The following is a 27,032-nucleotide window of genomic DNA, read 5'->3' on the forward strand; positions in this document are numbered from 1 at the left end:
TGACTGTGTGTTTTGTAAAATAGGGCCTGTCAATGCATTAGTGTAGCAGTACAAATCCTGATCAGGAGCTGAAATACAAAATGCAATAATGTTTATTTAGCCTCACAAACTCAGTGCAACAGAAACAAAGTTATAAAGTAATGTAGACAACACAAATATGCTCTCCAGTCAAGGCTGATATTGTGACGTAAATGTACAGACCACTCGATCTCTTGTGATGCATGTCTGAGTGGCGCCCTCAACAAGGCTGAACATACACCATGTGACTGGGCCGGGTATTGATCGGGAGACCGTATGGGAGGGCATGAGCACCGTTCACAATCACACGTGATTGTGAACGCGGACAGCCCTGCTTCAGCTCTATACACTGGTCCCATGTTCGGTCGATGGTCACCCCTCCCCCTAACGTTAACATATTTTCAATACAGAGGGATCAGGTAGACGTTCCTATGTTCCCAGGGTCCTATTTTCCCCCATTCTACATATGTGCTTTCCCAAGGTCCTGTCAACAGAGCTCTATGTACCAGAAAAGACCTGGATAATATTTATGATACATAAACTTTAAATGGGTAAAATTTGTCCCGAACATAATTGTGTGTTACCAGAATATTAAACTTGCAAAATGAATGGACAACCCTCCCCTGGTGTGTATATATATATATATATATATATATATATACACACACACACACATTGTGAAGGCTACACATTAGCTCACCTCCCCTGATGTTAATATATTTTGTGAGGGCTACACATTAGCTCCCCTCCTCCGATGTTAATATATGTTGTGAGGGCTACACATTAGCTCAATTAACACTGCTAGGTCTGGATCCAACTCTCCAACTCCATAAGGAAATCACAGAGCACAATTGTTTTTTTAAAAATATATCTATACATGTATACTTTAATACTGACATGGTCATCATTACCAGCGTGCATTTAGGAACTGTAAATAAATCTCATGATAAGAAATACTCCTTACACAAAGAAAAAACAACAAAACATACATAAAACGTACAGCAGAACAATTCTCAACATGCCTTTGTAAGTACAGCACATCAACCAGTTTTCAGAGGAAGTTGATATGCAGGGAAAGGAATGGGAGAATTATGGGAACTCTACCTATCTATACATATTGGATTTTCTGCCTCCACTTATCAACATGCAGTGCAATCTGTAATCTTTCTACACTCCTTTACCACTCTCCCCCTGACTTAAGCTTCATTGTGTGTGTGTGTGCATGCGTGCGTGCGCGCGCGTGTGCGTGTGCGTGTGTGCGTGTGTGCGTGCGAGTCTGCTTTGTGTATGCGTGTTTGTAAGTGCACTGTGCATTTGGGTTTTGGATAATGGGTACATTTATGGACAGTAACACTGTATGGAAATGTTATTTGGGACACCAAAGTGCTATTCGGTTATTTTCTGCATGTCCTGTACTATGATTAGAATGGCTAAAAGCTGTAACCTTAACTTTTGACCACTTTCTGTTTTCCTTTAAAAAGTAATATTGGGAGAATACAATAATGTATCTACTCGCAGGTTGGCTGACTGTTTGTCATGCTGTTCTATTTCTAGTTGATATACAAGACATATTTAAGTCTCCATCATAGATACATTTTGCATCATCTAACCCTTTTATGGCAACTGACAAACCATTTGTTTCTAAATGAACCAATTGGATAATAATTCAATCAACCAATTACTTAATATACATTTCTTTAAACCTGGGATCCAAAATGGTAGCAGTTGGATTGAGGTGAGGGTCTACAAGAAAACAGTTTTTTTTTTAAAAGAAGACAACACATGCTACACAGACATATTTCAGCACGGCAAGAACACAGAAATCCATTACTAAGTTGACTAACTCTGTGAGCGAAACCGGCCTGATCAGACATCTCCCCAGAACACACGTACTTGCAAGATCCAATAGTTACACATCAAAATATCCCTAGATTCGCACACAGTTGGAGGGGGTCTTGGTATAACGCAGAAACAACAGTGTTACATATTCAAAACATTTTCCAATCACCGCGTATAGAGGATTTGACAAGGAGTCTTGTGTGCACACAGACATCCAGGGAGCACATAGAGCACACAGTCAGGTAAAGGACATTTCCAGATCTCATCGCCTCATTCCAGATTCACAAAGTGACCTCCTTCCGCCTTGGCGCTCTGCTGAGATGTATAAGCAAACTCTGACGAGGCAGGGGATACTGAAAGAGCATAGCAAAACAATGCCTCCCTCTGCCACTGCCATTGTGAAGGCCAGGGGACGGGGCGGATTTTTCAAAAGAGAAGACATGGTGAGATAAAAGTGTGGTTGAAGACATTTGAAGAACACTAGATAACTGCAGGCTGATGCTGGGCAGGGAGAGCTGAGCCCTTACAACAAGGAACTGTACTCTGTCTCCCTCTCTCTTACTCATGCTGGCAGGCAACTATTTACAGTGGCTGCCTCTGGACAACCATCCTTCCTCGTGTAGTGTGTGGTTTATGCTTGGTTAAAGCAGCCTCACCTGGTGAGGTTGCACACCGGTGGTGCATAGAATAATCGAGGCATACAGTATAGACCAGCCATCGTGTCACACACTCAATGAAGAACTCTGACATGTGGGCATGTAACACCTGCTCTGCCGTGTGTCTGTCACCTTTTTTCCACACTCGCTAATAAACGGGGCTTTGCCCCACATTATTGTTTGATAATGATTGTTACTCAAATCTTATCTGGAATTACGCAAACACAGAACCCAGAAGAGGCCCGGTTATCCCTGGAATTTTGTTGATAGATCCTTAAATCCTTCTGTTTAAAGCGGTTTCCCCTACACCCCACACGCCCCCCGTACCCACACATCAAGTAGGACAAGCCATTAACATTGTTGGCAGGCTGAATCAAAGCTTATCTATGTTTCCTTTGTGCGTGTGTGGGTGCGTACATAAACTCAATTCTCAACACGCAGCCCAGCCGTTAAGAGTCTCTGATGGGTGTTAGGGGATAGTGGGCAGGGTGAGCCTGAAGCCAGCTTTCCCCCAACCTTATTCCCTGACTTAAAGAAACCCCTCGCCACTCGTTACCATTGCGCGGCTCTCTGCTAACGATGACAGGCTACAGGTACGACTAGGCGGACTAGGCTAACAGTGTAGTGTACAACTTGTGGCGGCTAGCTTGGGCGGGGGCAGTTCAGAGGGAACATCGGCAAGGCAGGGGCAACAATGGGGTTAACAATGGAGGGGGGCACACACATAAGACACACGGATGCAGGTGTCCCGTGGGGATGACCGCTACATAGGGCACACTTTGTTCTCCGGGATGGGCAGCTGGGCGAAAGAGCTGCAGGGGCTGGGGGGGTCTTCGCCCGAGGACCCGGCCCGGCCCCCCACCGGGATTTGGGCAGCGATTGCCGACATCTCTCCAGTCTGGCTCTCGGCGGTGAAGCCGGGCCGCTCCGATGTCTGGTTGATGTTGTTCTCCGGGATGGTTCCCTTGCCGGTAAACAGCTGGATGAGGCATTTCCTGAACTGGAATGAGAGAAGGAACATTGGGAACATTAACATCTAACGCTCTGAAATGATGATGTTGTTAGACAAATGCCCGACAATTTATCATGTAGAAAAAACAGAACAAAGATATCAAGTGTAGTCTTTTTTTCTAACTGTTTGAATCAAAATATTCTACTATTATAAGGCTAGGATGACCTGACCACCAATATTTCTGATTAAGAACCTTACTGCTGGTTTGCTGCAATGAAGCCAATAACACATAAAAAACTACTTGTCTCAGATCGCCAAGAAAAACAGCATTCTAGAAATGCCACACAATTGCATAACAACACTTCCAAAATAGGCATTGACCAAATCTGGGCCCCCATTTATCAACGTTTTGTATAAGAAGTTCTTAATCCCTAAACTAGGAATGTTCGTACGCACTAAAAAGTTGGCGTTCATGAGGAGTTCTTATGCTTGCACAACTACCCTTGATATATTAATCGCTACTCGTTCTAAATCCTATATGCTCATGCCCGGCTTAGCTCATTACCATATATTCACGCCTAATGACGTTATATATGACCGTTAATGGTCATTAAACGTCATGGGAAATGTGTGAATGAATATGACCAAAATGGAAATAGACTATTCAATTGTTGATTAATTAAATGGATGTGGACGGTAAAATGCAAATGATAACTATAGAAAATACATTTATCACAGAGTGCGATATAAGTTATTATGAAAGTAGGACGTTTCTTGTAACACTTACGATCAAAGCTAAAAAATAAGCCAGAGTGGTTTGCAATTGTGTCCCGCCAGTCCCCACCACCTCCCGTCACATTGCTCTCTCTCTGCTCTCATTTGATACAATGTTAATTCAATCACACGCAACACGCGCGCAAATCCAGGCACACACCCAGACACAAACACAACTTAAGATTCAGCATATTCAAATTATCTAATAAATGGGCAATTATCAATCTTATTGATTCAATTGTTGTACAGGCCTACTTGAGGAATAGGACTTCGCCAATTTTACCATTACAATTCTCATTACTTACAGGAAATTGTATTTCTACAAGTTGGTTAAAAAGCATTATCTGAACAGAACAAATTGAACCAATTTATCAATTCAAAGCTTTGTCAAAAACACATGGTGTACGCAGATTTCTTTGTACACAACGTTGATAAATGAGAGCCCTGGTTCTGTGTCTGTCACACTTTCCTTTTAAAGGAAATCTATTGGTCAAATGGTTCAAATGGATTTCGTAGAAAAAAATAGACTTAGGCAGAACAATGAGGAATGCCAAAAGACATAAAATCCTTACTTTAACTTAATACAAACAAAGAGAAACACATCAGTAGTCGACTCCTCTGTGCATACAGAAGTATGCAAATTACTTTTAAACTAAGCATGTTAGTAGAAGTGGAAAATATGCATGGGTTGCTCTTCTGAGGTAAGCAGGAAAAACTCTGGCACCAGGTGAATGCAGAGCCATTCAGCCCTGCCCCAGATTAGCAGTACGTCTTCCGCTGAGCCTTCCCAGCAAATTGAGCAAGGCACCAGCAGATCTCACAGCATTATTCTGCAGCTCCTAGCCTCCTCCCTGAAGCAAATACAGAATTGACCCAAATACATTTTTTCAGGAGCAGACCTCATATTTCCATCTGGGCTCCTGTCCTGCTGGCATCAGTGTGACACCAGGTAGATGTCCTGCTGTGTGTGTGTGTTTGTTTGTGTTTGTGTGTGTGTGCTTGGGTGTGCTCAGCTAGACTCTCTGGAGTAAACAACAACAGTACCGAGATATGTGGTGGGAGGCGGGCAGCAAAACAACATGGAAACCCTCGGGACAATCGCAGCATGCAGAATAACCCCCTCCCGCCCACCCCCAGCCTTGGTACATAACTGGGCTGGAGTCAACCAAAGAAAATCTTGGTCGATTAGAAGTCGGCCAACACTTCGACCAATCGATTGGATGCAATAAAAATAAAAAACAATCTGCACGTTATCTGTAGATTAACTAAATTGTCCATGGTTCCATCTACTCTGGCTGGTACCCAAAATATCAGGGAGGTGCTGTTAGGAGGATGTCATGTGGGTTTCGGATCCGCTCTTGGTCAGAGTACGACTATGTCCCTCCCGCCCCAGAAAAATCATGGATTAAGAAGCGTTTTTCTCCTTGTGACTGTAACACCAGCGATTGTCTGATCAATGAAATTTTGATTAAAGAAAGGCATTTCAATGAACCAAGAGACCAATCGACCAGGACTTGACAGCCCTATACTTATAACTCCATCAGCGTAGAGAACGTGAAGCGGCGCACTGGATAGAGATGCTGGAAAGATAAGAGGAGACTGAAAAAAAAGAAAGAAAGAGAGAATTTACGTCCTTTGTCTGTGGTAAGTAGTTGGGCCAGCTCTGACCACGCTTAGAAGCCCAAGATCTTCCTCCCTCCCGCTGCCCTTATTGTTTAAATGGACTCAGCGGCGCTGAAGTCAATGGATTGGGTACCATTCACATGGCACCCACTCCTCACACACATGTCCAATAAAGAGGAAATAGAACAAGCAGCGGCAGCCCTGTGACCCTGTTCTACCCTCCCGTGGGATGTGCGGGGCTCTCGCTATATTCTGATAACCAACTCTGACAGCTTGGTGACTGCAAACCCTGGGAAGCCTATAATGGATGCTCATGAATAAAACAGGGAGCCTTGCAATGCACACACGCCTCACAACCGGGGAGCAGTGTTCAAACCGGCTGAAATACACGCGTCGACACGATAGCGCTGTGCTCTCTAGTAGTGTTGCATCGTCCTTGAGACATGCTTGTGTGAGTGCATGTGTGCGAGTGTCTGTGTGTTTCTACCATGTGGGTCAGGGTCTATGTGGCAGCGCTTCAAAGCAGAAGTGCCCTTGTTTTAGGATGTCTTCTCAAGGACACTGTACCTGGACATGGGACTTCCCCTGTCAATTAAGTGTTGTCTAGACATCCTAATGCCTGTTTTAAGTCTGAATTCCATTTGCTCCTTAATAAGGACATCTGGGAGCCTTCGGGGATAAATAGTGAGCGCCACTAGTACACAGTGGGGAGATTAAATACGTTCCAAATCCACAGTATTTGTACTTAAGTCTTTTATAGACCCTTAATGTGGTTTTAAAGAGGAAACTACATGACTTTGTCCCATATGCTGTTTTGCGTTGACAAAGCCTGTTTCAATAGCGTGCCCGTTTCTAATGCCTTGAACTTATTTAAGCATTATTTGGTTTGGAGGTAAAACATTTCACGGTTGTATTTCAGCATAATCTGAACTGCAGGTGATTCTGTCGGGGCACTCAACTCCCCCAATTAAAATGTTCAGAGTAATTTGGCGTCCTAACGTTGAACAAGCCAACAAGCTCAAATAATGCACAGTAATTATCGAACCAGACCGTGAGCACCAATTCGGTTACAATCTCCAAACCTCCGCAGCAAACTAGAGGGATCTAATATATTATTAAAGCACCAGGCTTGGACAATTGTACTCTCTGGATTTCACATTTCATTTATTCATACACCATGCATTATTGAGAAACAACCTAAAACTCAGCAACTACCGTAAAAGAAAATCCATCAACCGACACCTTCCATACAGGCCTTTTAATGTGTTCCGTACAAACAGTGGTACCGTGCCTCCCTTGGGTCAGCATTTGTCTCGCCCTCTCTATCCGGCACACTCGTGTAAACTAGGTGCACACGTACACTGGTGTGTACGTGTGCACCGATCCACACAGTGTTTCCAGCCAGGCAGCAAATGGTGTCATGGACAAGGGGCAAAGCACATTTCCATACTTTAATGAACAGACATCACGAGACCAGCTGTGGAGCCAGGGGTTAAGGCCACACAGCATCCTCACCCTCCCACCTCATTCCAGTCCTTCTTTTTTCAGGATGTAGGACACAGACTCCCTCCACTGTCTCTGACACACACACACACACACACACACACACACACACACACACACACACACACACACACACACACACACACACACACACACACACACACACACACACACACACACACACACACACACACACACACACACACACACACACAGGTACAAACGTACATACAACTAAAGAGAGAGAAAACAACTAACCCCAAGGCTACAGGTTCATTTACTCGTGGATGACATTTGCCACACACACCCCCATACAGGCAATCCCCCTCGTACACACACAGCTACACCCACCCGCACAGACCCGCCGCATACACAGGGACACAGCACACACACAAGCACAGAGCGCCGCGCGGGCCCCCGGGCCACAGCTACCTGTTTGTTCATGTAGACGTAGATGACAGGGTTGTAGACGGCCGCCGTCTTGGAGAAGAAGGCGGGGATGGCGCCCACGCGGGGGTCCAGCTGGATGGTGGGGCACGCCGTCACCACGATGGAGAAGGCGGCGTACGGCGTCCAGCCCACCATGAACGCCACGATCATCACCACCACCATGCGCGTCACCTGCCGCTCCGGCTTCCGGGCCGTGGCCAGGCGGCCATGGGACACCTGGGGGGGAAGGCGGGACACAGGCGGGTGGGACAGGGAAGGGTGGGCTCCATCCCGATTTCTGTGGCCTACCATACCTGCTTCAATGTAAGGGCACGGTGAGGAGACTAACCTTTACTAGTTGAGCCTACTACCCGTGCCCTGGTGCATAGGAGCAGTCCCGTGATTAGAGTTATGAGCGACACCTGTGATTGTCCATCGATGACACAGTATAATGAACAAAAAGGGTTCATTATACTGCAACTGAATTTGCTTCGGTCGCTTAAGATAAATCGTGTCTGCAATAAATGTATATACTTCGTAGTAAATAGTCGATAGAAAGATAGTCTGTTGTAATAAATGGGGGTGAATTAGAGTCTGTCATTGCTACTGTGTATTCTATTGTCATGCTTTTGCCATAACAGTTGAGGTCAACAAAACATTGTTTTGCGAGCGCTTTCTGAATCGGGACAACATCAAGATGAAACGTGGTCCAGCATCTCTAACATTTGTTTGAGGTGATAGATAACATCTTGAACAAGAACCACTTAAAACATGCCAGCAGCAAAACTAACACTGTTTGTCACCAGTTGGTGACTTTGACTTTGAAAACCCTTGTTCAGAGAACATAGTTCTCTGTGACTGACATTTCATCTATACAAGTTGTTTTGTTCAGAGTTACACCAATTAAAATAGGGTTACACTTTATCAACCTTAAACTAGACTTGAACTGGCCAAAAAAAGGGCTTCACTTTGAACTATAGAGGCCCATGTTGAAAATACCTCATTTATCTCTGTAATAGTTATAAGCAATAGCCTAAAAATGTTGTGGACTGACCTTCTTGAGCTTTTGTAGGAGCTTGCCGTAGCAGAAAATGATCACTCCTAGAGGCAGAATGAAGCATGTGACGAAGAAAGTGATGATGTAGCTGTGATCCACCATGTTGGTTGAGTACCTGTTAGGGGGGCGGGGAAGGGGGGAGCAGAAAAACATAATTGCGCTTCAATGCAATGGTCATTTATGGTCAACTGCATCATTGACGGTATCACAATGTGCAGTGAATTTGGAGTATTCGACAGATGGAGAGACACACGCACTACAGCATAAAGACAAGTGATAAAACTCTCTTTGTAATATTGTGTGTATTTGAACCTTTTTAGTTCAATTATAATTTAATGATGATTTCACATGTAGTAGTGCTCTGCATTTGACCCTGCACTAGCTACAGCACTCGGAGCAGCGGGCAGCTCTTCATACTGCAGACCTGGCGACCCACTGCAGGTCTACAGCTGCTGCCTTGGTCAAGTGCCAAAGCAGGAGTATGAACCCAACATGTGTGTCTTCAGGGTGTGGGACGAAACTGACTCACCAGGAGGAAACCCACCTTAACAAGGGAGGAACCGACAAACTCCACAAAGAAAGGTCTCCAACCCAGGCCATCGGTGATGTAACTTCTAACCACTGTTCCACCATGCCACACGCAACACATGTCGTGAGACGATGTGGTCCTCAGATCTCTTTGCTTCAGCCCCAGAAAGCAAGCACATTCCTCATCAACAGCTCCTTCAAGGGCTGAAAGCCGGTTTATAGAACCCGTGATTCCTACAGTACAGCTCTGGACCGGAGAGGCTATTTCTGGCAATTATGGCCTTTAGCTGGTTAGAAAGAGGAGCTCAATTGTGTTGCACATCAATTGAGTTGGATTAAATGAGTTAGAGTTCAACCGATTATTCAGCACAGATGGGACATTTTACAAACTATTGTGAACGTTCATCTCCGTTTTGCATGGAGGCTCTATACACAAAGGCATTGTGTATAGTCATTGTATACCTGAGAAGAGTTTTTTATAGTTGTGGACCTGACTGGGAGTGGGGCAGCTTAAAATGCATGTCAGACTTTGAATTACTTTTTCAATGTAGGCTACATCAGAGATCTTTTTTTCAGAAGGAAATTCTCCACTTAATGAAAAAACCTTCAACGCATTATTCTGGCGATAGGGTTAGAAAATGTGGGCTTATTCAAGTAAATTCATTTCTGAACTGTTTTCAGTTTATTTCCCACCACAAACGTCATCTCTCGAATATACAACACTATCAGCTCCTTGTTCAAGATAAAAAACGGATAGAAAGGGAGGAAAAATCAAACATTCAACTTTTACTTGACTTAACAATTTGGTGTCCCCTCTTCCAAATAACCCAGCCACAAAACAATCCATTCATGAAAATAAATGTTCCCCGGGAACATTAATGGTTTGTAAATGGCGTAACCATAAAACGGGACACACAACAGAAGTATCCGATCCTGGCCAGGGATAAACCACAGAACATCATCCATTGTAGACCAAAATTCTTCAGAAAAGAAATCGAAATGGTGTGAAATACAAGAAAGTGATGCTCTCCTTTTAGTATAGCCCTCCATTGACCCAATGAGCTTTGGCACAGAAATTGAAGGCGCGGTCCATTTAGAGATGCCGACATTCTAATGTTTTGTGTTGTAAATATCTTGCCTTGTATTAGATTTTCTGTTGGCCTATGGCCTTGTACCTGTGTGCATGACACTTTCTCTAGCAGCCACGAGAGATTCTTCATGAACCACCTCCAGAGTGCAACCTTGTTTCTCTAAATCAGGGGTCAGCAACCTTTTCAACATGCAGTGCCAGTTTGACATTTTCTCGTTAATGGGTGTGCCTTAAGCAACAATATATGAAAAATTAAGCTGAATTATGACACAGCGACCAAAAACATTTGGAAGACCTGGAATTTTACTATTTCCATATAGTCCACAATCATGCATCAACATTTTAATTATTTTTTTCGTTGTTATATTTGCAACAACGGTTTACAAATTATAATTACATATGTCCCATCTTAAAACACAATTTTCAGAAACATATTTGCACCGTGAGAAATGTAAAAAACGAGAACATATGAGAATGCTGGAACCATCCACATCAATATCTTTAAGAAATGTACAGCTTTGTAAAACCATGTGAAGGCGATGCATACAGGCCACTTGCAACAATATTTTAAATATTTTCTTCTCTATTACTCACAACATAGGTTAAAAAAATCGGTAGTAATGATCATGCTGCCACATTGTGCTGTGACATTTTTAATAATAATTATAAAAAAATATATATATTTTCTTTTAAGGTGGTGGCACGCGTGCCTAGGGTTGCCGACCCCTGCTCTAATAAAAAAACATGTGTTGAACATTAACCACTCTCCAAGTCATACCTATCCAGACGTAACGATACCATAAAGGATTAAAATAACGTTTCATCACACCGTAGTGTTATACTATAGGGGTAGAGGACGCCTAAGATTTATTTTTACACGTTAAACGGGTAAGGGGTGCGTCAACGAATCCGGAATCTGTAGCAGGCCAATGAGTGTGAGAAGGATAGGGAATGGCCACTCTTAGTGGCCAATGTGTGGAGGGGGAGGGTCCTAGAGATTAAATATCGAGCGAGCGCAAACATCTCTGTGAGAAGGAGAAAGATTTCACAACCTGCTATGTGTATTTGAACAATTCGCAAACTATTGACTCGTTCTTCCGACCTGCGGTTAGTGTGCCAGTGCCAGAGTCCTGCACGGGTCTTATTTTGCAAACCTGACCATGACCCGCGAAATATAAAGAGCGGGTCATGGGTAGAGCTACGAGCTGCAACCGTCTGCATCGCATCATCCGCGACCCGCAAAATTTAAAGAGCCACGAGTTGCAACCGGCTGCAACGGATCATCCACGACCCGCAAAATTTAAAGAGCCATGAGCTGCAACCGGCTTCAACGCATCATCGTCATCTAAGCAAATATGGCTGAAAGCGAAACGGAGGAGCTGTTGATTGCCCTCATTTCATGTTCATTTTAAAATTGTATGCGTTCACTTTGCACTTTTATGTTTTAATATCAAGTATCTGTGCACACACTTGGAAGATTTTTCTTTATTTAAAATAGCCATGCCTAATACATATTTCCCTAATTCACAGTATCCGTTTCTATATTAACAAGACACCACCAGTTTTAATTTAATTAAGAGAAGTATACGTCATTACACAGAAGATTTTTTTCTTTGTTAAAGTCTCTGCAGCTACAACATTATGTTGTATGATTACAGTTTTGCACAATAAATGTTCTCAAAACGACATAGGCCTACTAAGTTTCTTTCTTTTGTTTTATACATTTAGCAGTTTGGCTTTCCTTAGAGTCTATGTAACCTGTTCTGAAATGGTTCTATTATGATTTATATATCGTGATATATATCGTTATCGCAATAGGTTGCAATGTATATTGCAATATGGATTTTAGGCCATACCGCCCATCCCTACTATCAGTCAACCTCTTAACCAAGGCGCCTCTTTTAACAACTGTGGCAAACCCCACAGACACTATTAAAGGTCCAGGGGGAATGATGAAATCTAATCATGTAATTACCATGACAACCTATGTACAACCAAAATAGATCAAATTGTATTATCCATCTTCCCCGGGAAAAGGGGAACTGGTGAGTCTGTGTGTGCATGTAAAAACAAGATGAACAGTAAGTCCAGTTGGGGATCAGAAAAAATCGCGGCCAAGAGCAGGTGTGGTTTGTTAGGCTCCACACCTCTCCTTACTTTTTTAATCAGTTTCTAACAGTTTTAACCAATGTGTTTCAACAAAAATGCTCTACCTCAAAGAAAAACCTGAATCCAAGCCAAGATTCACATAAACAGGTACAGAGAAAATGGATGTGTTTGGACACTGTTACTTTGCCTGTGGCTTCTGATTGCTCCACCTGTTCAAGGTCTTTGTTTGGCTAGAAATCAGTCATCTACCTCTGGACTTCCTACTCCTCTGAATAACACACCAAAATTTAAGTTATACAGCAATGAAAAGGCAGTAAACAAATCACGAAGAGGAGCAAATGGCATGCTTACAGCACTCTCTTGGTTTTGCAGCTACTAAGTGGGGATATCCAGCTGAACCCTGGTCCAGCAACAAATTTAAGCCCTGTTCAGAATGTGCAACTGGACACAGCTGAAACAACGCTGGTGCGTCATGTCAACACCGGAGGAACAGAACCAATGGACTTTTTCCCCATGGAGTCGTTTGCTGATCTACCAAGAGCCAACAGTGACTTCACTTCTCACCCAGAAAATCAATCAATCATCAGGGAACATTGGACAAAGCTGAAACAATGCAGGTGCAGCAGGTTTCCACAGGAGAGAAGGAACCCACGGACCTGCTTCATTTGAAACTGCTGCCTGACCCACAACAGCACACCCAGGATTCCACTCATCATGCTGCCGACTTTAGTTTACCAACAGTGTCAGAACCATCTTGCTCATACCAACACACGACAACATGGAGGAAATATGCAGTGAAACATGCAATCAGTGAATCCTGCAAACACAGTGGTCGCGCTGAAGGTAAACAGAGACAATTTAGATTCTTCCAGACTGTAAATCATGCAAAGGTCATATGGGATGCAAAGACCAAACCAAAGGGAATTGTAGGAGGACACTTGAACATTTGAAGTATTATTTCAAAACAAGATCAGGTTCAACACCTATTAACAGACTCCAATCTAGATTATTTATGTTTGACTGAAACTTGGCTTAACTGTAATATCCCAACACATATGATTGATGTACCAGGTTATGTATGCTTTAGGAAAGATAGATTGATTGGTAGGGGGGGTGGAGCAATGATTTATAAAGGAGAGAGTTTTAAATGTATGGAAATTAATCTGGACACACCTTTGGAGTGTATTGCTATAATGTTGTGAAACTATATTTTTGGGAGACTATAATATAAACTGGTTGCACAAAGGCAGCAAGCAAAAATTAAAAACAATCTCTTCAAAGCATAATTTTCAGCAAATGATCAAAGGACCAACGAGACTAACTAAAGTCAGCAAAACCCTCATTGACTTGGTCTTTACAAATAGAATTGAGGGAGTGACAAAGACATACAATTTAATCACAGGCCTGTCTGACCACAATATGGTTTTAATAGTTAGAAAACTAACCAAAAAAGTTCTAAAATCCTGGTGCAATGGTAAACCAGAGTTTGTAGGTATTCCAAAGATCAAAACAACACAATTTGAAAACGACTTACGGAATATTTCTTGGGATGGTGCTATACAATCTCACAATGTTAACCCCTGTTGTGATACAATGATGAAAATATTTACTAATCTGATCCAGAAATACACTCAGAAATTGAGAAAGCCACGTCGTCCCAGGGTTTTACCGTGGTTAAATAAGGATATTCACCGACTAATGAAGAAAAGGGATCTTGCACTTAAACAGTCATTGGTAACCAGAATTAATTCAGACACACTTATGTTCAAAGGTTAAAGAAATTAGGTAACAAAGGAGTTGTGTATGGCAAAAACCAGTTAATAATGATGGATTGGAAATTGCAAATGAATTTAATACATTTTTCACTAAATCAGTTAGGGAACTGGCAACTAAATTTCGACCAATGGAGTTTGATGATATACAGAGAGATCTCTCAACTTCTTTTCATATTAAAGAGGTAAATCAAAGTGAGATTGGTAATGTTATTAAGGAGTTACGGCAATCTAAGGCTAAGGATTAGTTTGGATTGGATACTTTAATTATTAAAAAACACAGTTCTGTTGTCCAAGTGCCAGTGACTCATGTTGTCAACTGCTCCATCAGAAGTAATGCATTTCCTGAGCCCTGGAAAAAGGCAATTCTAACTCCCATTCACAAGTCTGGTTCACCTGACCTGGTTTTTAATTATAGGCCGATTTCTATCTTGCCTGCACTCTCAAAAGTTCTTGAGAAAACAGTTAATAATAATAATAATAATGCATTTTATTTAGAAAAGCGCCTTTCAAGTCACTCAAGGACACTGTACATCACACACAATAAAACACACAATGAAATATACAAAAAACGTGATAAAATAGACATAGAAAGGACAACATAATAAGTTAAAATACATAGGGCAGAATGGCAGGAAGCATGGAGGTTAGAGAGAGTAGGCAGTCCGAAACAGGTGGGTTTTTAGTTGTGCTTTGAAAATGGGGAGAGAGTCACAGTTTCGGAGGTCGGGTGGTAGAGAGTTCCAGAGCTGGGGAGCAGAGCGACTGAAGGCTCTGCCCCCCATAGTGCTGAGGCGGGCAGGGGGCACAGAGAGGTGGATGGAGGAGGAGGATCGAAGGGAACGGGTGGGGATGTTAATGTGCAGGAAGTTGCTAAACAACTTGTTGATTACTTGATAAATAAATAAACATCTACTGCACCCCAAACAATTTGGGTTAAGAGCAAGGTACTCAACAGAGTTGACAAACTGCTACCTCACAGAAACTATAAAACAGTTGTTAGATGAGGGTAATGTAGTGGTGGCAGTATTCTTGGATTTGAAAAAAGCCTTTGACACTGTACCATGAAATTCTCCTTAATAAACTCAAAACATTTAATTTCTCAGATGAGCCAATTGCTTTGTTCTGATCATATCTTAAACATAGAGAGCACTGGGTTAGATCTAGAGCTGGGACGACTAGTCGACGTAATCGACTTCAAAAATTCGTCGACATGGATAATTTGCGTCGACGCGTCGCCTCCCCCCCCCCCCCACTCACTCCAGTCGTGGCGGTAAATATGCACCAGAACGATAGTCGCCAATCGTTTATATTCATAACAATGGCGGCGGCAAGCAGTAGCAGGAGTACAGAGGCTGGTGGTATAAAACTCGGCCAAAAGCCGAGCTCCGAGGGTTTGTTTACCAGCGTTGCTATGGTGACCGGTCTTGCATGTTCCAATGGTTTATTAGGTATCTAATAAGCTGTCTAATCACTTCATTCACTGCCTCTTCCGTGGTCATTACAATATTATGAATAGACTTTGTCGGGTTCGGATTTTATACTCTGGTGAAAAGAGAACTTTTGTCATGTTATGTAATTCTAGTCTAGCTGTTGACTGTCGAAATTCCATGATCTAGCAACCAGTTCTAAATAGTAAGAGAACTTTTGTCATGTTATGTAGTTCTAGTCTAGCAGTTGACTGTCGAAATTCCACGATCTATCAACAAGTTCTAAGTAGTAAACACACACTACAAGTTGACAATTTAAATTACATAAATCCTTTTCGAAGTTGGGTCTCTGAGGTGGCAGTGCATTATTTTTCAGTTTGCACAATGAGAGAGGGAGTATTTTTATATTTGGTATATTCCTCCTGATTGACTTATTTTGTTCATTTGTTAGATACTACATATGGCATCAAAAAGCACTATTTTGCAGTTTGCACAATTTAAGTGCTGTGTTTGCACAATGTTATTGCACAAAAAAGTGGCATGTTAAAGAAATGTTTAATAAATGTTGATATTTTAACAACAAATGTTTTGATATCCATATTGTGTGAAAAGTTACATTGATGAAGTAATGTGAAATAATCGGTAACTGAAAAAATAATCATTAGATGAATCGTAAATTTAGTCGTTAGATTTGTCGACTAATCGAAAAAATAATCGCTAGATTAATCGTTTGAAAAATAATCGTTTGGGACAGCTCTAGTTAGATCAAATTCTACCCTGTCAACTGTACAGACTTGTTCAATGGGAATTCCACAGGGTTCTATTTTAGGCCCTTTACTTTTTAGCTTATATATTAATGATTTACCAGACAGTTGTAAAAAAGCCAGATGCCAAATGGATGCAGACGACAGCGTGGTATTTGTGTCTGCAAAAACGACTCAGTTGGCAGCCAAAACTCTGTCAGAAGAGATGTCTGGTGTATCCCAGTGGCTCAGAAACAATCATTTGACTTAAAATTATAAAAAGACACTGTCAATGTGCTTTTCAATTAAAAGAAAAGCCAATGAAAATTCCAGAGTTAAGATTGATGCGAAGTAGATGAGTTCAAATTGTATTATTTTAGACTCCCAGCTTAATTTAAACAGAAATGTTAAGAAGCTATGCAAGACTGTCAAGACCAACTTAAATTGCTTTCGCCTTATAAGAAAATATATACCTCTCAAGGCAGCACAACAATTTATGCATGCCAGATGATATTTTCCCATATTGTATAACCGTTAGGGGTCAAGCCAACCAAACAACAATGACACCAATAAAACCATTATACAAACAGGCACTTAAAACAATGGATCAGAAACCTACTAGATGGCATCATTGCCAAATTTGAAAGAAACACAATTTACTGGGATTTGACAGCTTTGTTAGCTTTTCATTTTTAAAACAAATTTTCAATTGTGTGAACAACCTTGCTCCAGAAATACTCTGCCAATTGATAAACAAACTGAACAGTAGAATTAGAACTAGGGGTGCAACGAGCGGAAATTGTAGAACAGCGAAGCGCAAAACCACATTCGGACAATCATCGTTTGTAGCAATAGGCACTAAACTGTGGAATACACTACCATCAGAAATCAAAACATTGACAGAGCTCAAGGTTTTTAACACACAAGTAAAACAATGGTTGAAACTGAATAAACCCTGTGAACATTGACACGCACGCACATGGGCGCGCGTGTCCGCACACGCAATCATTGTCCTTGTTTTTGTCTTCATGTCTCCTGTATATGATGTCTTCTGTATTTTTATTCATGTGTAACTTTTAGTAAAGGCCTAACCAGGGAAAGAGGTTGCAAATTAGTCTTGACTAGAAACCTGCATGCATGGCATCTATTTTATATTTTGTATGAAACAATGTACAATGTATTTGTCCCTGCTCAATAAACTTCTAAATAAAACAAGTGTTAATCTACCCCATCTACTCCACACACACACACACACACACACACACACACACACACACACACACACACACACACACACACACACACACACACACACACACACACACACACACACACACACACACACAGACACACACACACACACACACACACACACACACGCATGCATGTTAGTGTGCGATCAACATGCTCTTTCAAATGTGACAATAACGTTAATCAGCAGGTCAAATGTGATGGATTGGATTTGAAGAGGATGCAAATAGGAAACCCTGGGGGTGAGACCGTATATCAATCGCGGCCCCTTCCTAATTATTATTACTGGATGTCACTCGTTCTGTCCCTCACATGTTTCACCCTTTCAAAGCTTCCACAAAAGGGAGATGTGCCTCTGCTGTTGCCCTCTTCACCTGCCCTCCGGTTACCTTCTGCACAGACGGCATATGGACGCTTCGACCGGCATGAAAGGACAAATTCTAATTGGATCAGCAACAGTCACAGACAGTTCTTTGTGTGGCTAGGCTCATTGTAACTCTCTCCCCCTGTCTCCCCCTCCCGGAACACCAGTTTTGTTTGCAGAACCTGCCGAGGAGTCAATGATGGCTAAATGATTGGTGACAGTAGCCAAGCGGTGTGTAGTGTAGCCAGAGGCAGACTGGGTCATCCATACAATCCACCAGCTTCCTCTTCCCTAATGCTGATGTCTCAACCGGTTTCCCCCATTGTGTTTCATCTGTGCAATAGCTCTCCTTAACTGAACGACAGCACCTGGGTCCCCTCCTATAACCACCAGCCACAATAACCCTCTTTCTCCTTTATCTGTGGTTGTTGGCGGTTCAATGGCATTTCCCAGAATGCACCCTTAGGCCAAGGTCAACGCTGACATGATTCTTGAGATACTTAAAAATATATACAAGGCCCTTTTACACCATTGGTGTTAGAACACAGCTTAAACAGAGAGGAAGAAGAATGTGTCTCGATCTATTGCATTGTTTGTGCTTGGGTGCATTTGTGAATGAGTATGTTTGAGTGTGCATGTGTGTGTGTGTGTGTTTGTGCCATGTATCCATGTGGCTCTGTGTGTGAAACCAAGGTTTCGTTCCACAAACAGGTCACAGCTTTGATTCATGACAACCTTGAAATGAAACAGCGCCGTTTTTTTCTCCAAATTCCCCTTCAATCCAAGGTGGCCCACTTTGTGATCACACGCGAAAGATGGAAAGTTAGATAGTTTCCCACTCACCCCTAAAATCAGCGCCTCCCACTGTGTCCCCCTGCTTACCAGTTCGGCTCGCAGGTGGTTCCAATCTTGCTGACAGTGTAGCTGTTCCAGCCCAGCACGGGCGGGAAGGTCCATACGAAGGAGAACGTCCAGACGAAGAGGAGGCCCAGCATCGAGTGCTTGCCCCGCAGACGCACATTCCCCAGGGGGCGGCAGATCACAAAGAAGCGCTCGAACGACAGCACGGCCAGGGACCAAAGGGCAACGATCCCTGGAAGAGAGACAAGACGGGATGCTGGGATGGTTGTCTCTGCCACTTTGGGTTGGACTTGTGCGAAGCGTGAAGAATGTTATCAGTAAACCACATAATGTTTATTGGACTGACCAACCCCGGTCTCTGCCCCAAAGGGTGGACGGCGTAGCGGTATGCTGGCTGGCATGTTGTCAGCAGCATTGAATAATTGCAAGCAATGAGTTGCCAATTTGAAAACCCCATCACGGTCTACTACCTATAGAGTGGCGAAGTCACGCCCCTTCCGGTAGTGCCCATGGGACCTATGAGATCGAAAAATATGAATCGGTTTCAATGGAGAGAAGGTAATTATTTTCTGGTCCCTGTCGTTATATGCCCTGGATTACACATATGTTGTTTGTGGATTTAAATTAAAAATTTCCATTCAAAGAAACGCGAAGAAGTTTGATAAGGTTAGGTTTTGTGTGAGGCCGCTTTGTGAACTACAGCTCTTCGCTGCTCTCGACGCGAATGATATACGTCACCACCCTCACTTGGAACTCCGGTACAGACATGGCGATCTCTCTGCTCCGATTTTTTTCAAAGGGAGGATAAAAGAATCGAAAGAGATGAAAACCATTGTAAATCGGGGCATGTGGAGAGTTTAAGTTATGCCGATGGGGAGATTGTCTGTCTTGTCCACACCAGTCGCATGGAGCGTGACGTCACATACGAGTCGTGTAGTCTTCTCATTGTGTTTTCGCTACAGCCTTTAACAGAACAATTGCACAATAAATGGTCAAACTCTTGACATGAAAAATGATCATTTAAATCCACAAACAACGTATGTGTAATCCGGGCATATTGAGACTAGGACCAGAAGAAAATTACTTTCTCTCCATTGAAACCCATTCATATTTTTCAATCTCATAGGTCCCATTGGCTCTACCGTAAGGGGCGTGAATTCGCCACTCCGTAGAAGGATTATCAGTCTACGTCACTCAACGTCACTCCCCGCTCTACGCGCATGTCGTTTGCAGAAAGAGACAGTGCGACAAGAGCCGCAATCATGTCTTGTTGTGCGGTTGGTTGCACAAACCCTTTTAATAAGATTGATTATCCCATTTATTCTACTTCTTGCTTGCCAACACAATAAAACAATTCAAATACTTTCATAATTAAGCTTTTATTATTCGTATTGCATGCTTATTAAATGTATACTCTGTTTGAGTTCATCTCCCTCAAAAAGTAGTGCAGTAGACACCTCGAAGGGCATTATCCCGCTTATACCATGGTCACTTGCCAAAGAAAAGAAATTGAGATAATTCATTTATATTTTCATGCGTTTTAAAATCCAAATATAAAGTTTTTCTTATAAATAGGAAGGACTCTTGCTACGACTTGGCAACGGGAGGTATAGGCATAGCTCAGTCTGCTGAGCTATGCCTATGAGCCAGAGAGCTAGCGTTATGGATTGTACATATTTATAATTCAAAATTCGTCCCAGCCTTTATACCACAGATACTCTAGAGTCTATAGCATATAACCGCGTTGTCTGATTACAGTTTAATTCCTTTTTCACAATTTACTAGCTCTCGTTTTGATGAATAATAACGCGCCATCATTTCAATGGGAATCGCGACGTCTATACTTTCAACCTACATATTTATAATTCGAAATTCGTCCCAGCCTTTCTACAACAGATACCCTAGGGTCTATAGCATATAACCGAGTTGTCTGATTACAGTTTAATTCATTTTTCACAATTAACCAGCTCTCGTTTTGAAGAATAATCACCGCGCCATCGTTTCAACGGAAATCGCGACGTCCATACTTTCAACATAAAGTGTTTATAATATTTATAATTAAGAATTCGTCCCAGCCTTTACACCACAGATACTATAGGATCTATAGCATATAACCACATTTTAATTAACCACACGGAGATATGGCAACCTTTCTTACTAGTTTCGATACGTTTTTGCGACAGAGTATCGACGGCAAGCAGCCAATTGCGTACTGAGTCATTTGAACTAGGCCCATTGATCACGCCTCTTGTGCTAAAGAAAATGACAGCAGCTTCCTCAGACCAACATGCTGCAATCTACGATGGAGCTTGGTCTGGCAATAGCCAGGCTAATACTATAGCCTACTATATGTGCAGTCCAACCTTATCATCGCTTTCAATTTAATAAAGGGCCAAAATAGGCTCTACTCAATCAACTGTTTTTTGGGATATGCATAAATGCTGCTCCATACGGGATGCATGGATAATTCACCCTTGCAAAATGGTTAATTGGTGGTGTTTCTCTTTGCCCATGCTGCTCTCACACATTCGGCATGAGCATACATTGAGAACACGCGCCAAACCATGTGGTAGACCCCTTTATGCACCACTTGTCATCAAATAATCCTTACCACTCCACTCGCTCTCTCTGATCTGCCACAGCCTATACATGTTAGGGCTATGCATTCACACAAAATAAAATGTATTCAGTCCCTGTCAAATAAATATAATCTTCCTGCAACCCAAGCGCACGGTTTGAAAAATGCCATTAGACCATTCCCAAACGTCTAATTAATGGACAGAGAATTGACGTCAGGCTGCGATCGAAGTTACAATCTAGTATGCAGAAGTTGTCCTAACGCTGGATAATATATGGTGTTAGTCGAGATGCTTTACTTTTCTTTCATGTTCAACGGCCCTGATGATGACACCAACAGGGGCTTCAACAAATAAGTAGGCTGACAGCAGTAACACACACAAACAGCACGCTCATTTGAAAATCTATACAGAAAACTCCATCAACTTACCAAAGAAAGTAACGGCGAAGCCCTCCAACACGCACGCCCAGGTCCCGAGGAAGAAATACCCGCGAGCGTTGGTCAGGAAACTTATAAGTCCGCCGGTGAGCGAAACGAGAAAGTCGGCGATGGCTAAATTGACGATGATATAATTCAACGGTTGTCTGAGCTGTTTGAACTTAAAGGTGACGAACATGACCAGGAAGTTCTCGCTCAGACTCAGCGAGCTGACCACGAACATGAGCACAGCCAGGAAGGTGAAGTTCCACGGAGCCAGGGACTTGATGGGCCCGGTGAACGGGTCGTCCGGCAGGTCGGCCGCCTCGTAGATCTTGGGCGCTTCGGTGTAGGAAACGCCGTTCACTGAAAGACTCACGGTATCCATTGTTCATTATCCAGACGCTCTGGACTTTGCCTGAGTCACCTAAATGAAGTTCAAACCCTCAAGAAATGAACCATAAACGCACCTGCAATTAGGGCTACTTGTTTCATGTTTCTCATTTTAGCAGACTCCTGCATAACAAAGCCGTAGCATTACGCTTCAGGTTAAAGTCTATGTTTTAAAAAAGTGACACTCTTGCAAGTAGGACTTTTTTTGTCTGGATAACTTCCTCGCTTGGAGTCGGGCGTCTCATGAAGCGCATGGTGGACCCGGGAGTCCGCAGACCCACCGCGTTTCTTCTTCTTTCTCAGTCCAGATCTTTAGATCTTAGCGTGGGGAAACTAAACGCGAAACCTAGAGAGTAAAGCCTTCTTTGGTGCGGCGGACCGAAACGAAGTCTCGAAAAGCGATATCTGCAACAGAACAAACGACTGTTTAGTGGCATCTTGGAAGCTCTTATATACACAGCCTTAGAGTCGCAGCCGCTCGAGCATCCCTCTGCCCTCGAGGAAGAGCGAGGCGCGTGCGTCCTCCCGTTCCCCCCCCCCTCCGAGCCTCGTTCACGCTGATGCCCGGACAACAAGGTCTCCGCGCTCCGATTCAATTAAAAACATATCATGTGTTACTGGCCGTGGTTCGTTATTGTTTTGCTTTCACTGAACCACACACGCTTCATCGTGATTAGTTATAAATCCATAAAGTACACAAAATTGCAACTTTGTATTTCATCTTTGGTTTGCGCTGAATCTCTTGTGTCCCATTAATGAGTTAGTATGGAGCAGGAATGTAATGTTATTGTGCAGCAATGAAAGGTTCTCTATTGTTTGATAATAGGCTTACTATTCGAGTATTTCAACTAGAGCTGGCTTCCATTTTGCAATAAAAAGCAGTTGAACCTATTGTTACTCTAGAAGAAATGGATTCAGTTATATAAAACAAAAGTAAGAAACATGACACAATTAAACATGTTTGAAATCTAAAGGGGATTATAAATGTATTAATAACAGTATGACAAAGAAATACATCAAAAGTTGTTTCGAGCTCTAAGCATAGCTAAGACTTTGTTCCAACCATGACTAGAGAACATAATGCTCCTATAGTTCAGCAAGACGTTTTTTATCTGCTTCATGTTCCACCTCTCCAAAATTAACGACGCTTTGATATTACTGGTCAGGTGTTTAATAACCACAGACATACTGCACGATATCTAGTGTTTTCTGCTGTGGCTATGCAAACACAGTGCCTCCGTATGTTGCTTCTGGCCCGGATAACTTTGGCTCTGATGGGTTTAGAGAAAATAAATCCTCTGTCTTTCTATTTTCAGGCTTTTAGCAGAACTTATTTTAAATAACAATAATAAGCAGTTTCAAACATGTCTATCGGCCACCATGAGGTAGGTGGATTATCTTGACTACGCTATTTGTACCTGAACCGGTTTACGTTCGTTTAAACCTTAGTTTACACCATTACCAGTATCAAGGGATCGAATGTGTCTCTAAATGTGATGTGGAATGCCTAAGGAAGTGTCCATCACTAACACCAATGAACCTGACAAAGCTGTCATCCTAGGACGCACAAGAGTGTCGCTCATAAGACTAATTATGGGTCTCCTCATGTTATGCACCAGGGAACTTGTAGTAAAGCTAGTGTAGTGTACTCTGTTCTCTCGTACATAAGAGGAGCAGATCCATCATTAGTGTCATGAGTGGCACGTGTGCTTGTCCTATATACCCTTTTCTCTGAGGCGTCATCGTAGGCATCTTTCTATGTTCAGGGCACTGAAGTATTCCAATCCAGGGAAGGTAAATGTAGTTCCAGAGCCCAGGTGCATATAAGAAGCAGACCCATAATGAGTCTCTGTGAAAGAGTCTATTAGGAGTTCATATTTTACACTATTAAAATAGAGCAGCTTGAAGAAACTTTAATCAGTTCAAAAGATGTGTTTGATGTTCTTATTGTTGTTTGCCACTTTATGGAACACTAGGGACTAAAAAAATTCAGGGTTTAACAGGCCTTTCTTAACCAGAAAAAATAAGAAGTTTTACTCACAAAAAACTCAAATTGAGAAAGATATCTGAAAAAAAAAAAGTTGATAAAGCTGTGTTTATATATATATATATATATATATATATATATATATATATATATATATATATATATACTGTATAGATGATGTATCTGGATCATTACAGATGAAGATATCTTGTTCTTTGGAGGTGAAACACAGGCCCTTCTCCCTCCGTTCCTCCCCTTCTTTGATCGGGTTCCCTCTTCTGGAAGCCAACCTGTCACACCTCAGCGGTCATCCACTTAGATTGAGATTTATCGCCTGCGATGGTTCCATACCTCCTGACCGCCTTGGTCTGGCAGACGGTTTAAAAGTGCCCAACCTTCTGCTTAGCTCGGGCAAACAGTCCAAAGTTATTGGCTGTTTGGAACCGTTTGAACGGCTTTTAATTTTTTGGGCCAAGAGATTTGAGATATTTGTTTTAATGTTAAGTATCGGAAGACTGACCCTGATCTTGAAAGCAGAGAACGACAGAACATCCTTTTTTCTTTGCCTTGTAGGAAGTTTAATGCATTGCTCCGTCTGTTAAATCCCTCAGTTGGACGCACACAGTTGGAGAAACATGCATCTAATTTCTCACTTCAAAAAGGCTTGGGTTTAAGCGGTTCAGAGGGTATAGCTCGCTCACACTCAGTGCACATCCATTCAACATGCTAGTGGGGTACCAGCAGGAGCCCATTGATGTTCCCAGGACTAGTGTATTCACCCTCTGCCACCTGTCAAACAAAAACTCTCATGGTCCCCAGCACCCCGATCCCTCACCTAGCCTATCCTCTAAACTGACTGACTGACTTCTCCCTGAACATGCAGCCCCTTCAATCGGAATGAAAAAGGACTGATCCATCCAGCCTCCTCACTGGAAGGCTGTTGGGATCAAATATCTGTTGATCAAACTTCTGAACAGCAGCGGCAAGAGGCATGGATCCCACGGGAGAATTATAGGCTGTAGTGTGTTTTGCGGTCCTCATAGCAAGTAAGCGTCTTAGAGTACCATATTAAGCGCTATATAAATTTAATTTATTATTATTATTATTACTATAGCCAAAGAGGGCGCCAACTCAACAAACTAATTTCAGATTTGATTCGATCATTTTTTTGTTTCTGAACTTTCAGGCTCACCTCTGCAGGAATTGTCTTCACCTTGAAAGAAACAACCCTGTTTTGTTTTACTTGTTCACAAAGGAATATGTACTATGTATGTATGTATGTATGTATGTATGTACTAATACATATTGGAAGATAGTGTCAGCTATACAGTTAAGTATATCATTGCCAATCCGAACCAGAACCTCATCAGCGTGTGTCCGCCCGAGGCCTACCTGCTGTTAGTGAGAATTATTTCAACCTGGTGCAATAAAGAGGAAGAACTAAGCACATGAGGGTCAGCGGGATGAGAACCACAATTGGGTGGCAGATTGACCAGTTCCAGAGTCTGATGAACTACCACCCCTAAGGGAGGGAGGAGCGTGCCAGGGCTACGGGTCGGGGCTGTGGAGAATTGCATGTGCTGCCTGGGCTTGATTACTCCCGAGCCCCAGCTCAGGTGAAATCCAGCGCAGCTCGGCCCAGCCGAGCCTCAGCCCCTGCCCAGCCCCCAACCCCCTGACGGGACACATCCATGTTGATTGCACCCGAAGGCCCCTCAGCAAGCTCCCGGGGGCATGCTGTGTATTCTCAGATGGACGTCGATGCGCAAAGTGTAGCGTGTATAGGTGTATGGGATCCCCTCCGATATGTCTTGAAACACGAGACCTTGAGGGGGGCGCAAGATTTGTGTGTTGAGTCAATCGAGTGTGTGCCCCATCGATCCTGGATCGGTCGATACTTGGATGATAGATGAAGAGGTCAGCCCGCTATTGATTCCTCCAAAAGATGAGGCTGATATAGTGGCTTTAAATGGGCAGGAGATCCTAAGATAATGAGATCCTCCCAGATGTAGTCCCCGCAGCCGCGGCAGAACAGTGTTTTTTTGTTGCTTTATGCATCAACTGGGACACTGATTGCGTTACTTGTTTATTCTGTAATGTGGAAATGGCAGAACACATTGGTGTATCATATCTTCCAATTGCTAGATTTCCCTTGTGAAAACACAAAATCAGAGTGCCAAATATTAAAAGACCATTTAACCAGTTTCAAATGTGAATAATGTCTGGCGTCGGTTTTCGACATTAGGCAATTACTGTAAGATCATAGCTGTGTGGGTGGGTGTGCGTGTGTTGTGTCATTAGATAATGATAACATGAGCCGCATGAAGGGAGGGAACATTAAATCGTACACACCAAAGAGTATCCCTAGGTTACCTTTGCACCAACAACTCATAAGTTCAACCAGAATTGGAAAAGACTGAGACCTTCCCCGGTCCCTGGGAGATAAAAGGAGGGACACCGGCGACTGACTTTTGATCCTTTGAAGGAACTCTATTTGACTTTACTTTTCCCTTGATTGCGTGAGGCGAAACTGACCTTTGACTCACAAGTGTCACCTTAAACTTCAGCTAATTTCCCTCCATACCTTTTGCACATCAATGGCAGTGGCCCCAGTCTGCTGTCTGTGTACTGACATAGCAATTTTTCCAATGAGGGTGT

The 27,032-nt window shown here is 42.7% G+C and overlaps 1 protein-coding gene across 1 annotated transcript; it reads right to left on the bottom strand.

Moving 5' to 3' along the window:
- Nucleotides 1-728: 728 nt before the first annotated feature.
- valopa (vertebrate ancient long opsin a) lies at nt 729-22,915 on the bottom strand. The gene is made up of 5 exons (XM_056609732.1): nt 22,007-22,915; nt 19,021-19,231; nt 8,849-8,966; nt 7,798-8,031; nt 729-3,513 (listed from the first exon to the last, which is right to left on the bottom strand). The coding sequence occupies exons 1-5, from the start codon at nt 22,380-22,382 to the stop codon at nt 3,277-3,279; spliced, it is 1,176 nt and encodes a 391-aa protein (XP_056465707.1). The 5' UTR covers nt 22,383-22,915; the 3' UTR covers nt 729-3,276.
- Nucleotides 22,916-27,032: the final 4,117 nt, after the last annotated feature.

This window comes from Gadus chalcogrammus, chromosome 15 (genome assembly GCF_026213295.1).
Source record: "Gadus chalcogrammus isolate NIFS_2021 chromosome 15, NIFS_Gcha_1.0, whole genome shotgun sequence".
Classification (NCBI taxonomy): Eukaryota; Metazoa; Chordata; class Actinopteri; order Gadiformes; family Gadidae; genus Gadus; species Gadus chalcogrammus.

Excerpts from the sequence above, each read along its gene's own strand:
- valopa (XM_056609732.1), bottom strand. The coding sequence starts at position 22,382 with ATGGATACCGTGAGTCTTTCAGTGAACGGCGTTTCCTACACCGAAGCG. Across the intron at positions 19,232-22,006 it reads CTTCGCCGTTACTTTCTTTG|GGATCGTTGCCCTTTGGTCC; the intron begins GTAAGTTGATGG and ends TCTCTCTTCCAG. Across the intron at positions 3,514-7,797 it reads ACGTCTACATGAACAAACAG|TTCAGGAAATGCCTCATCCA; the intron begins GTAGCTGTGGCC and ends CTCTCATTCCAG.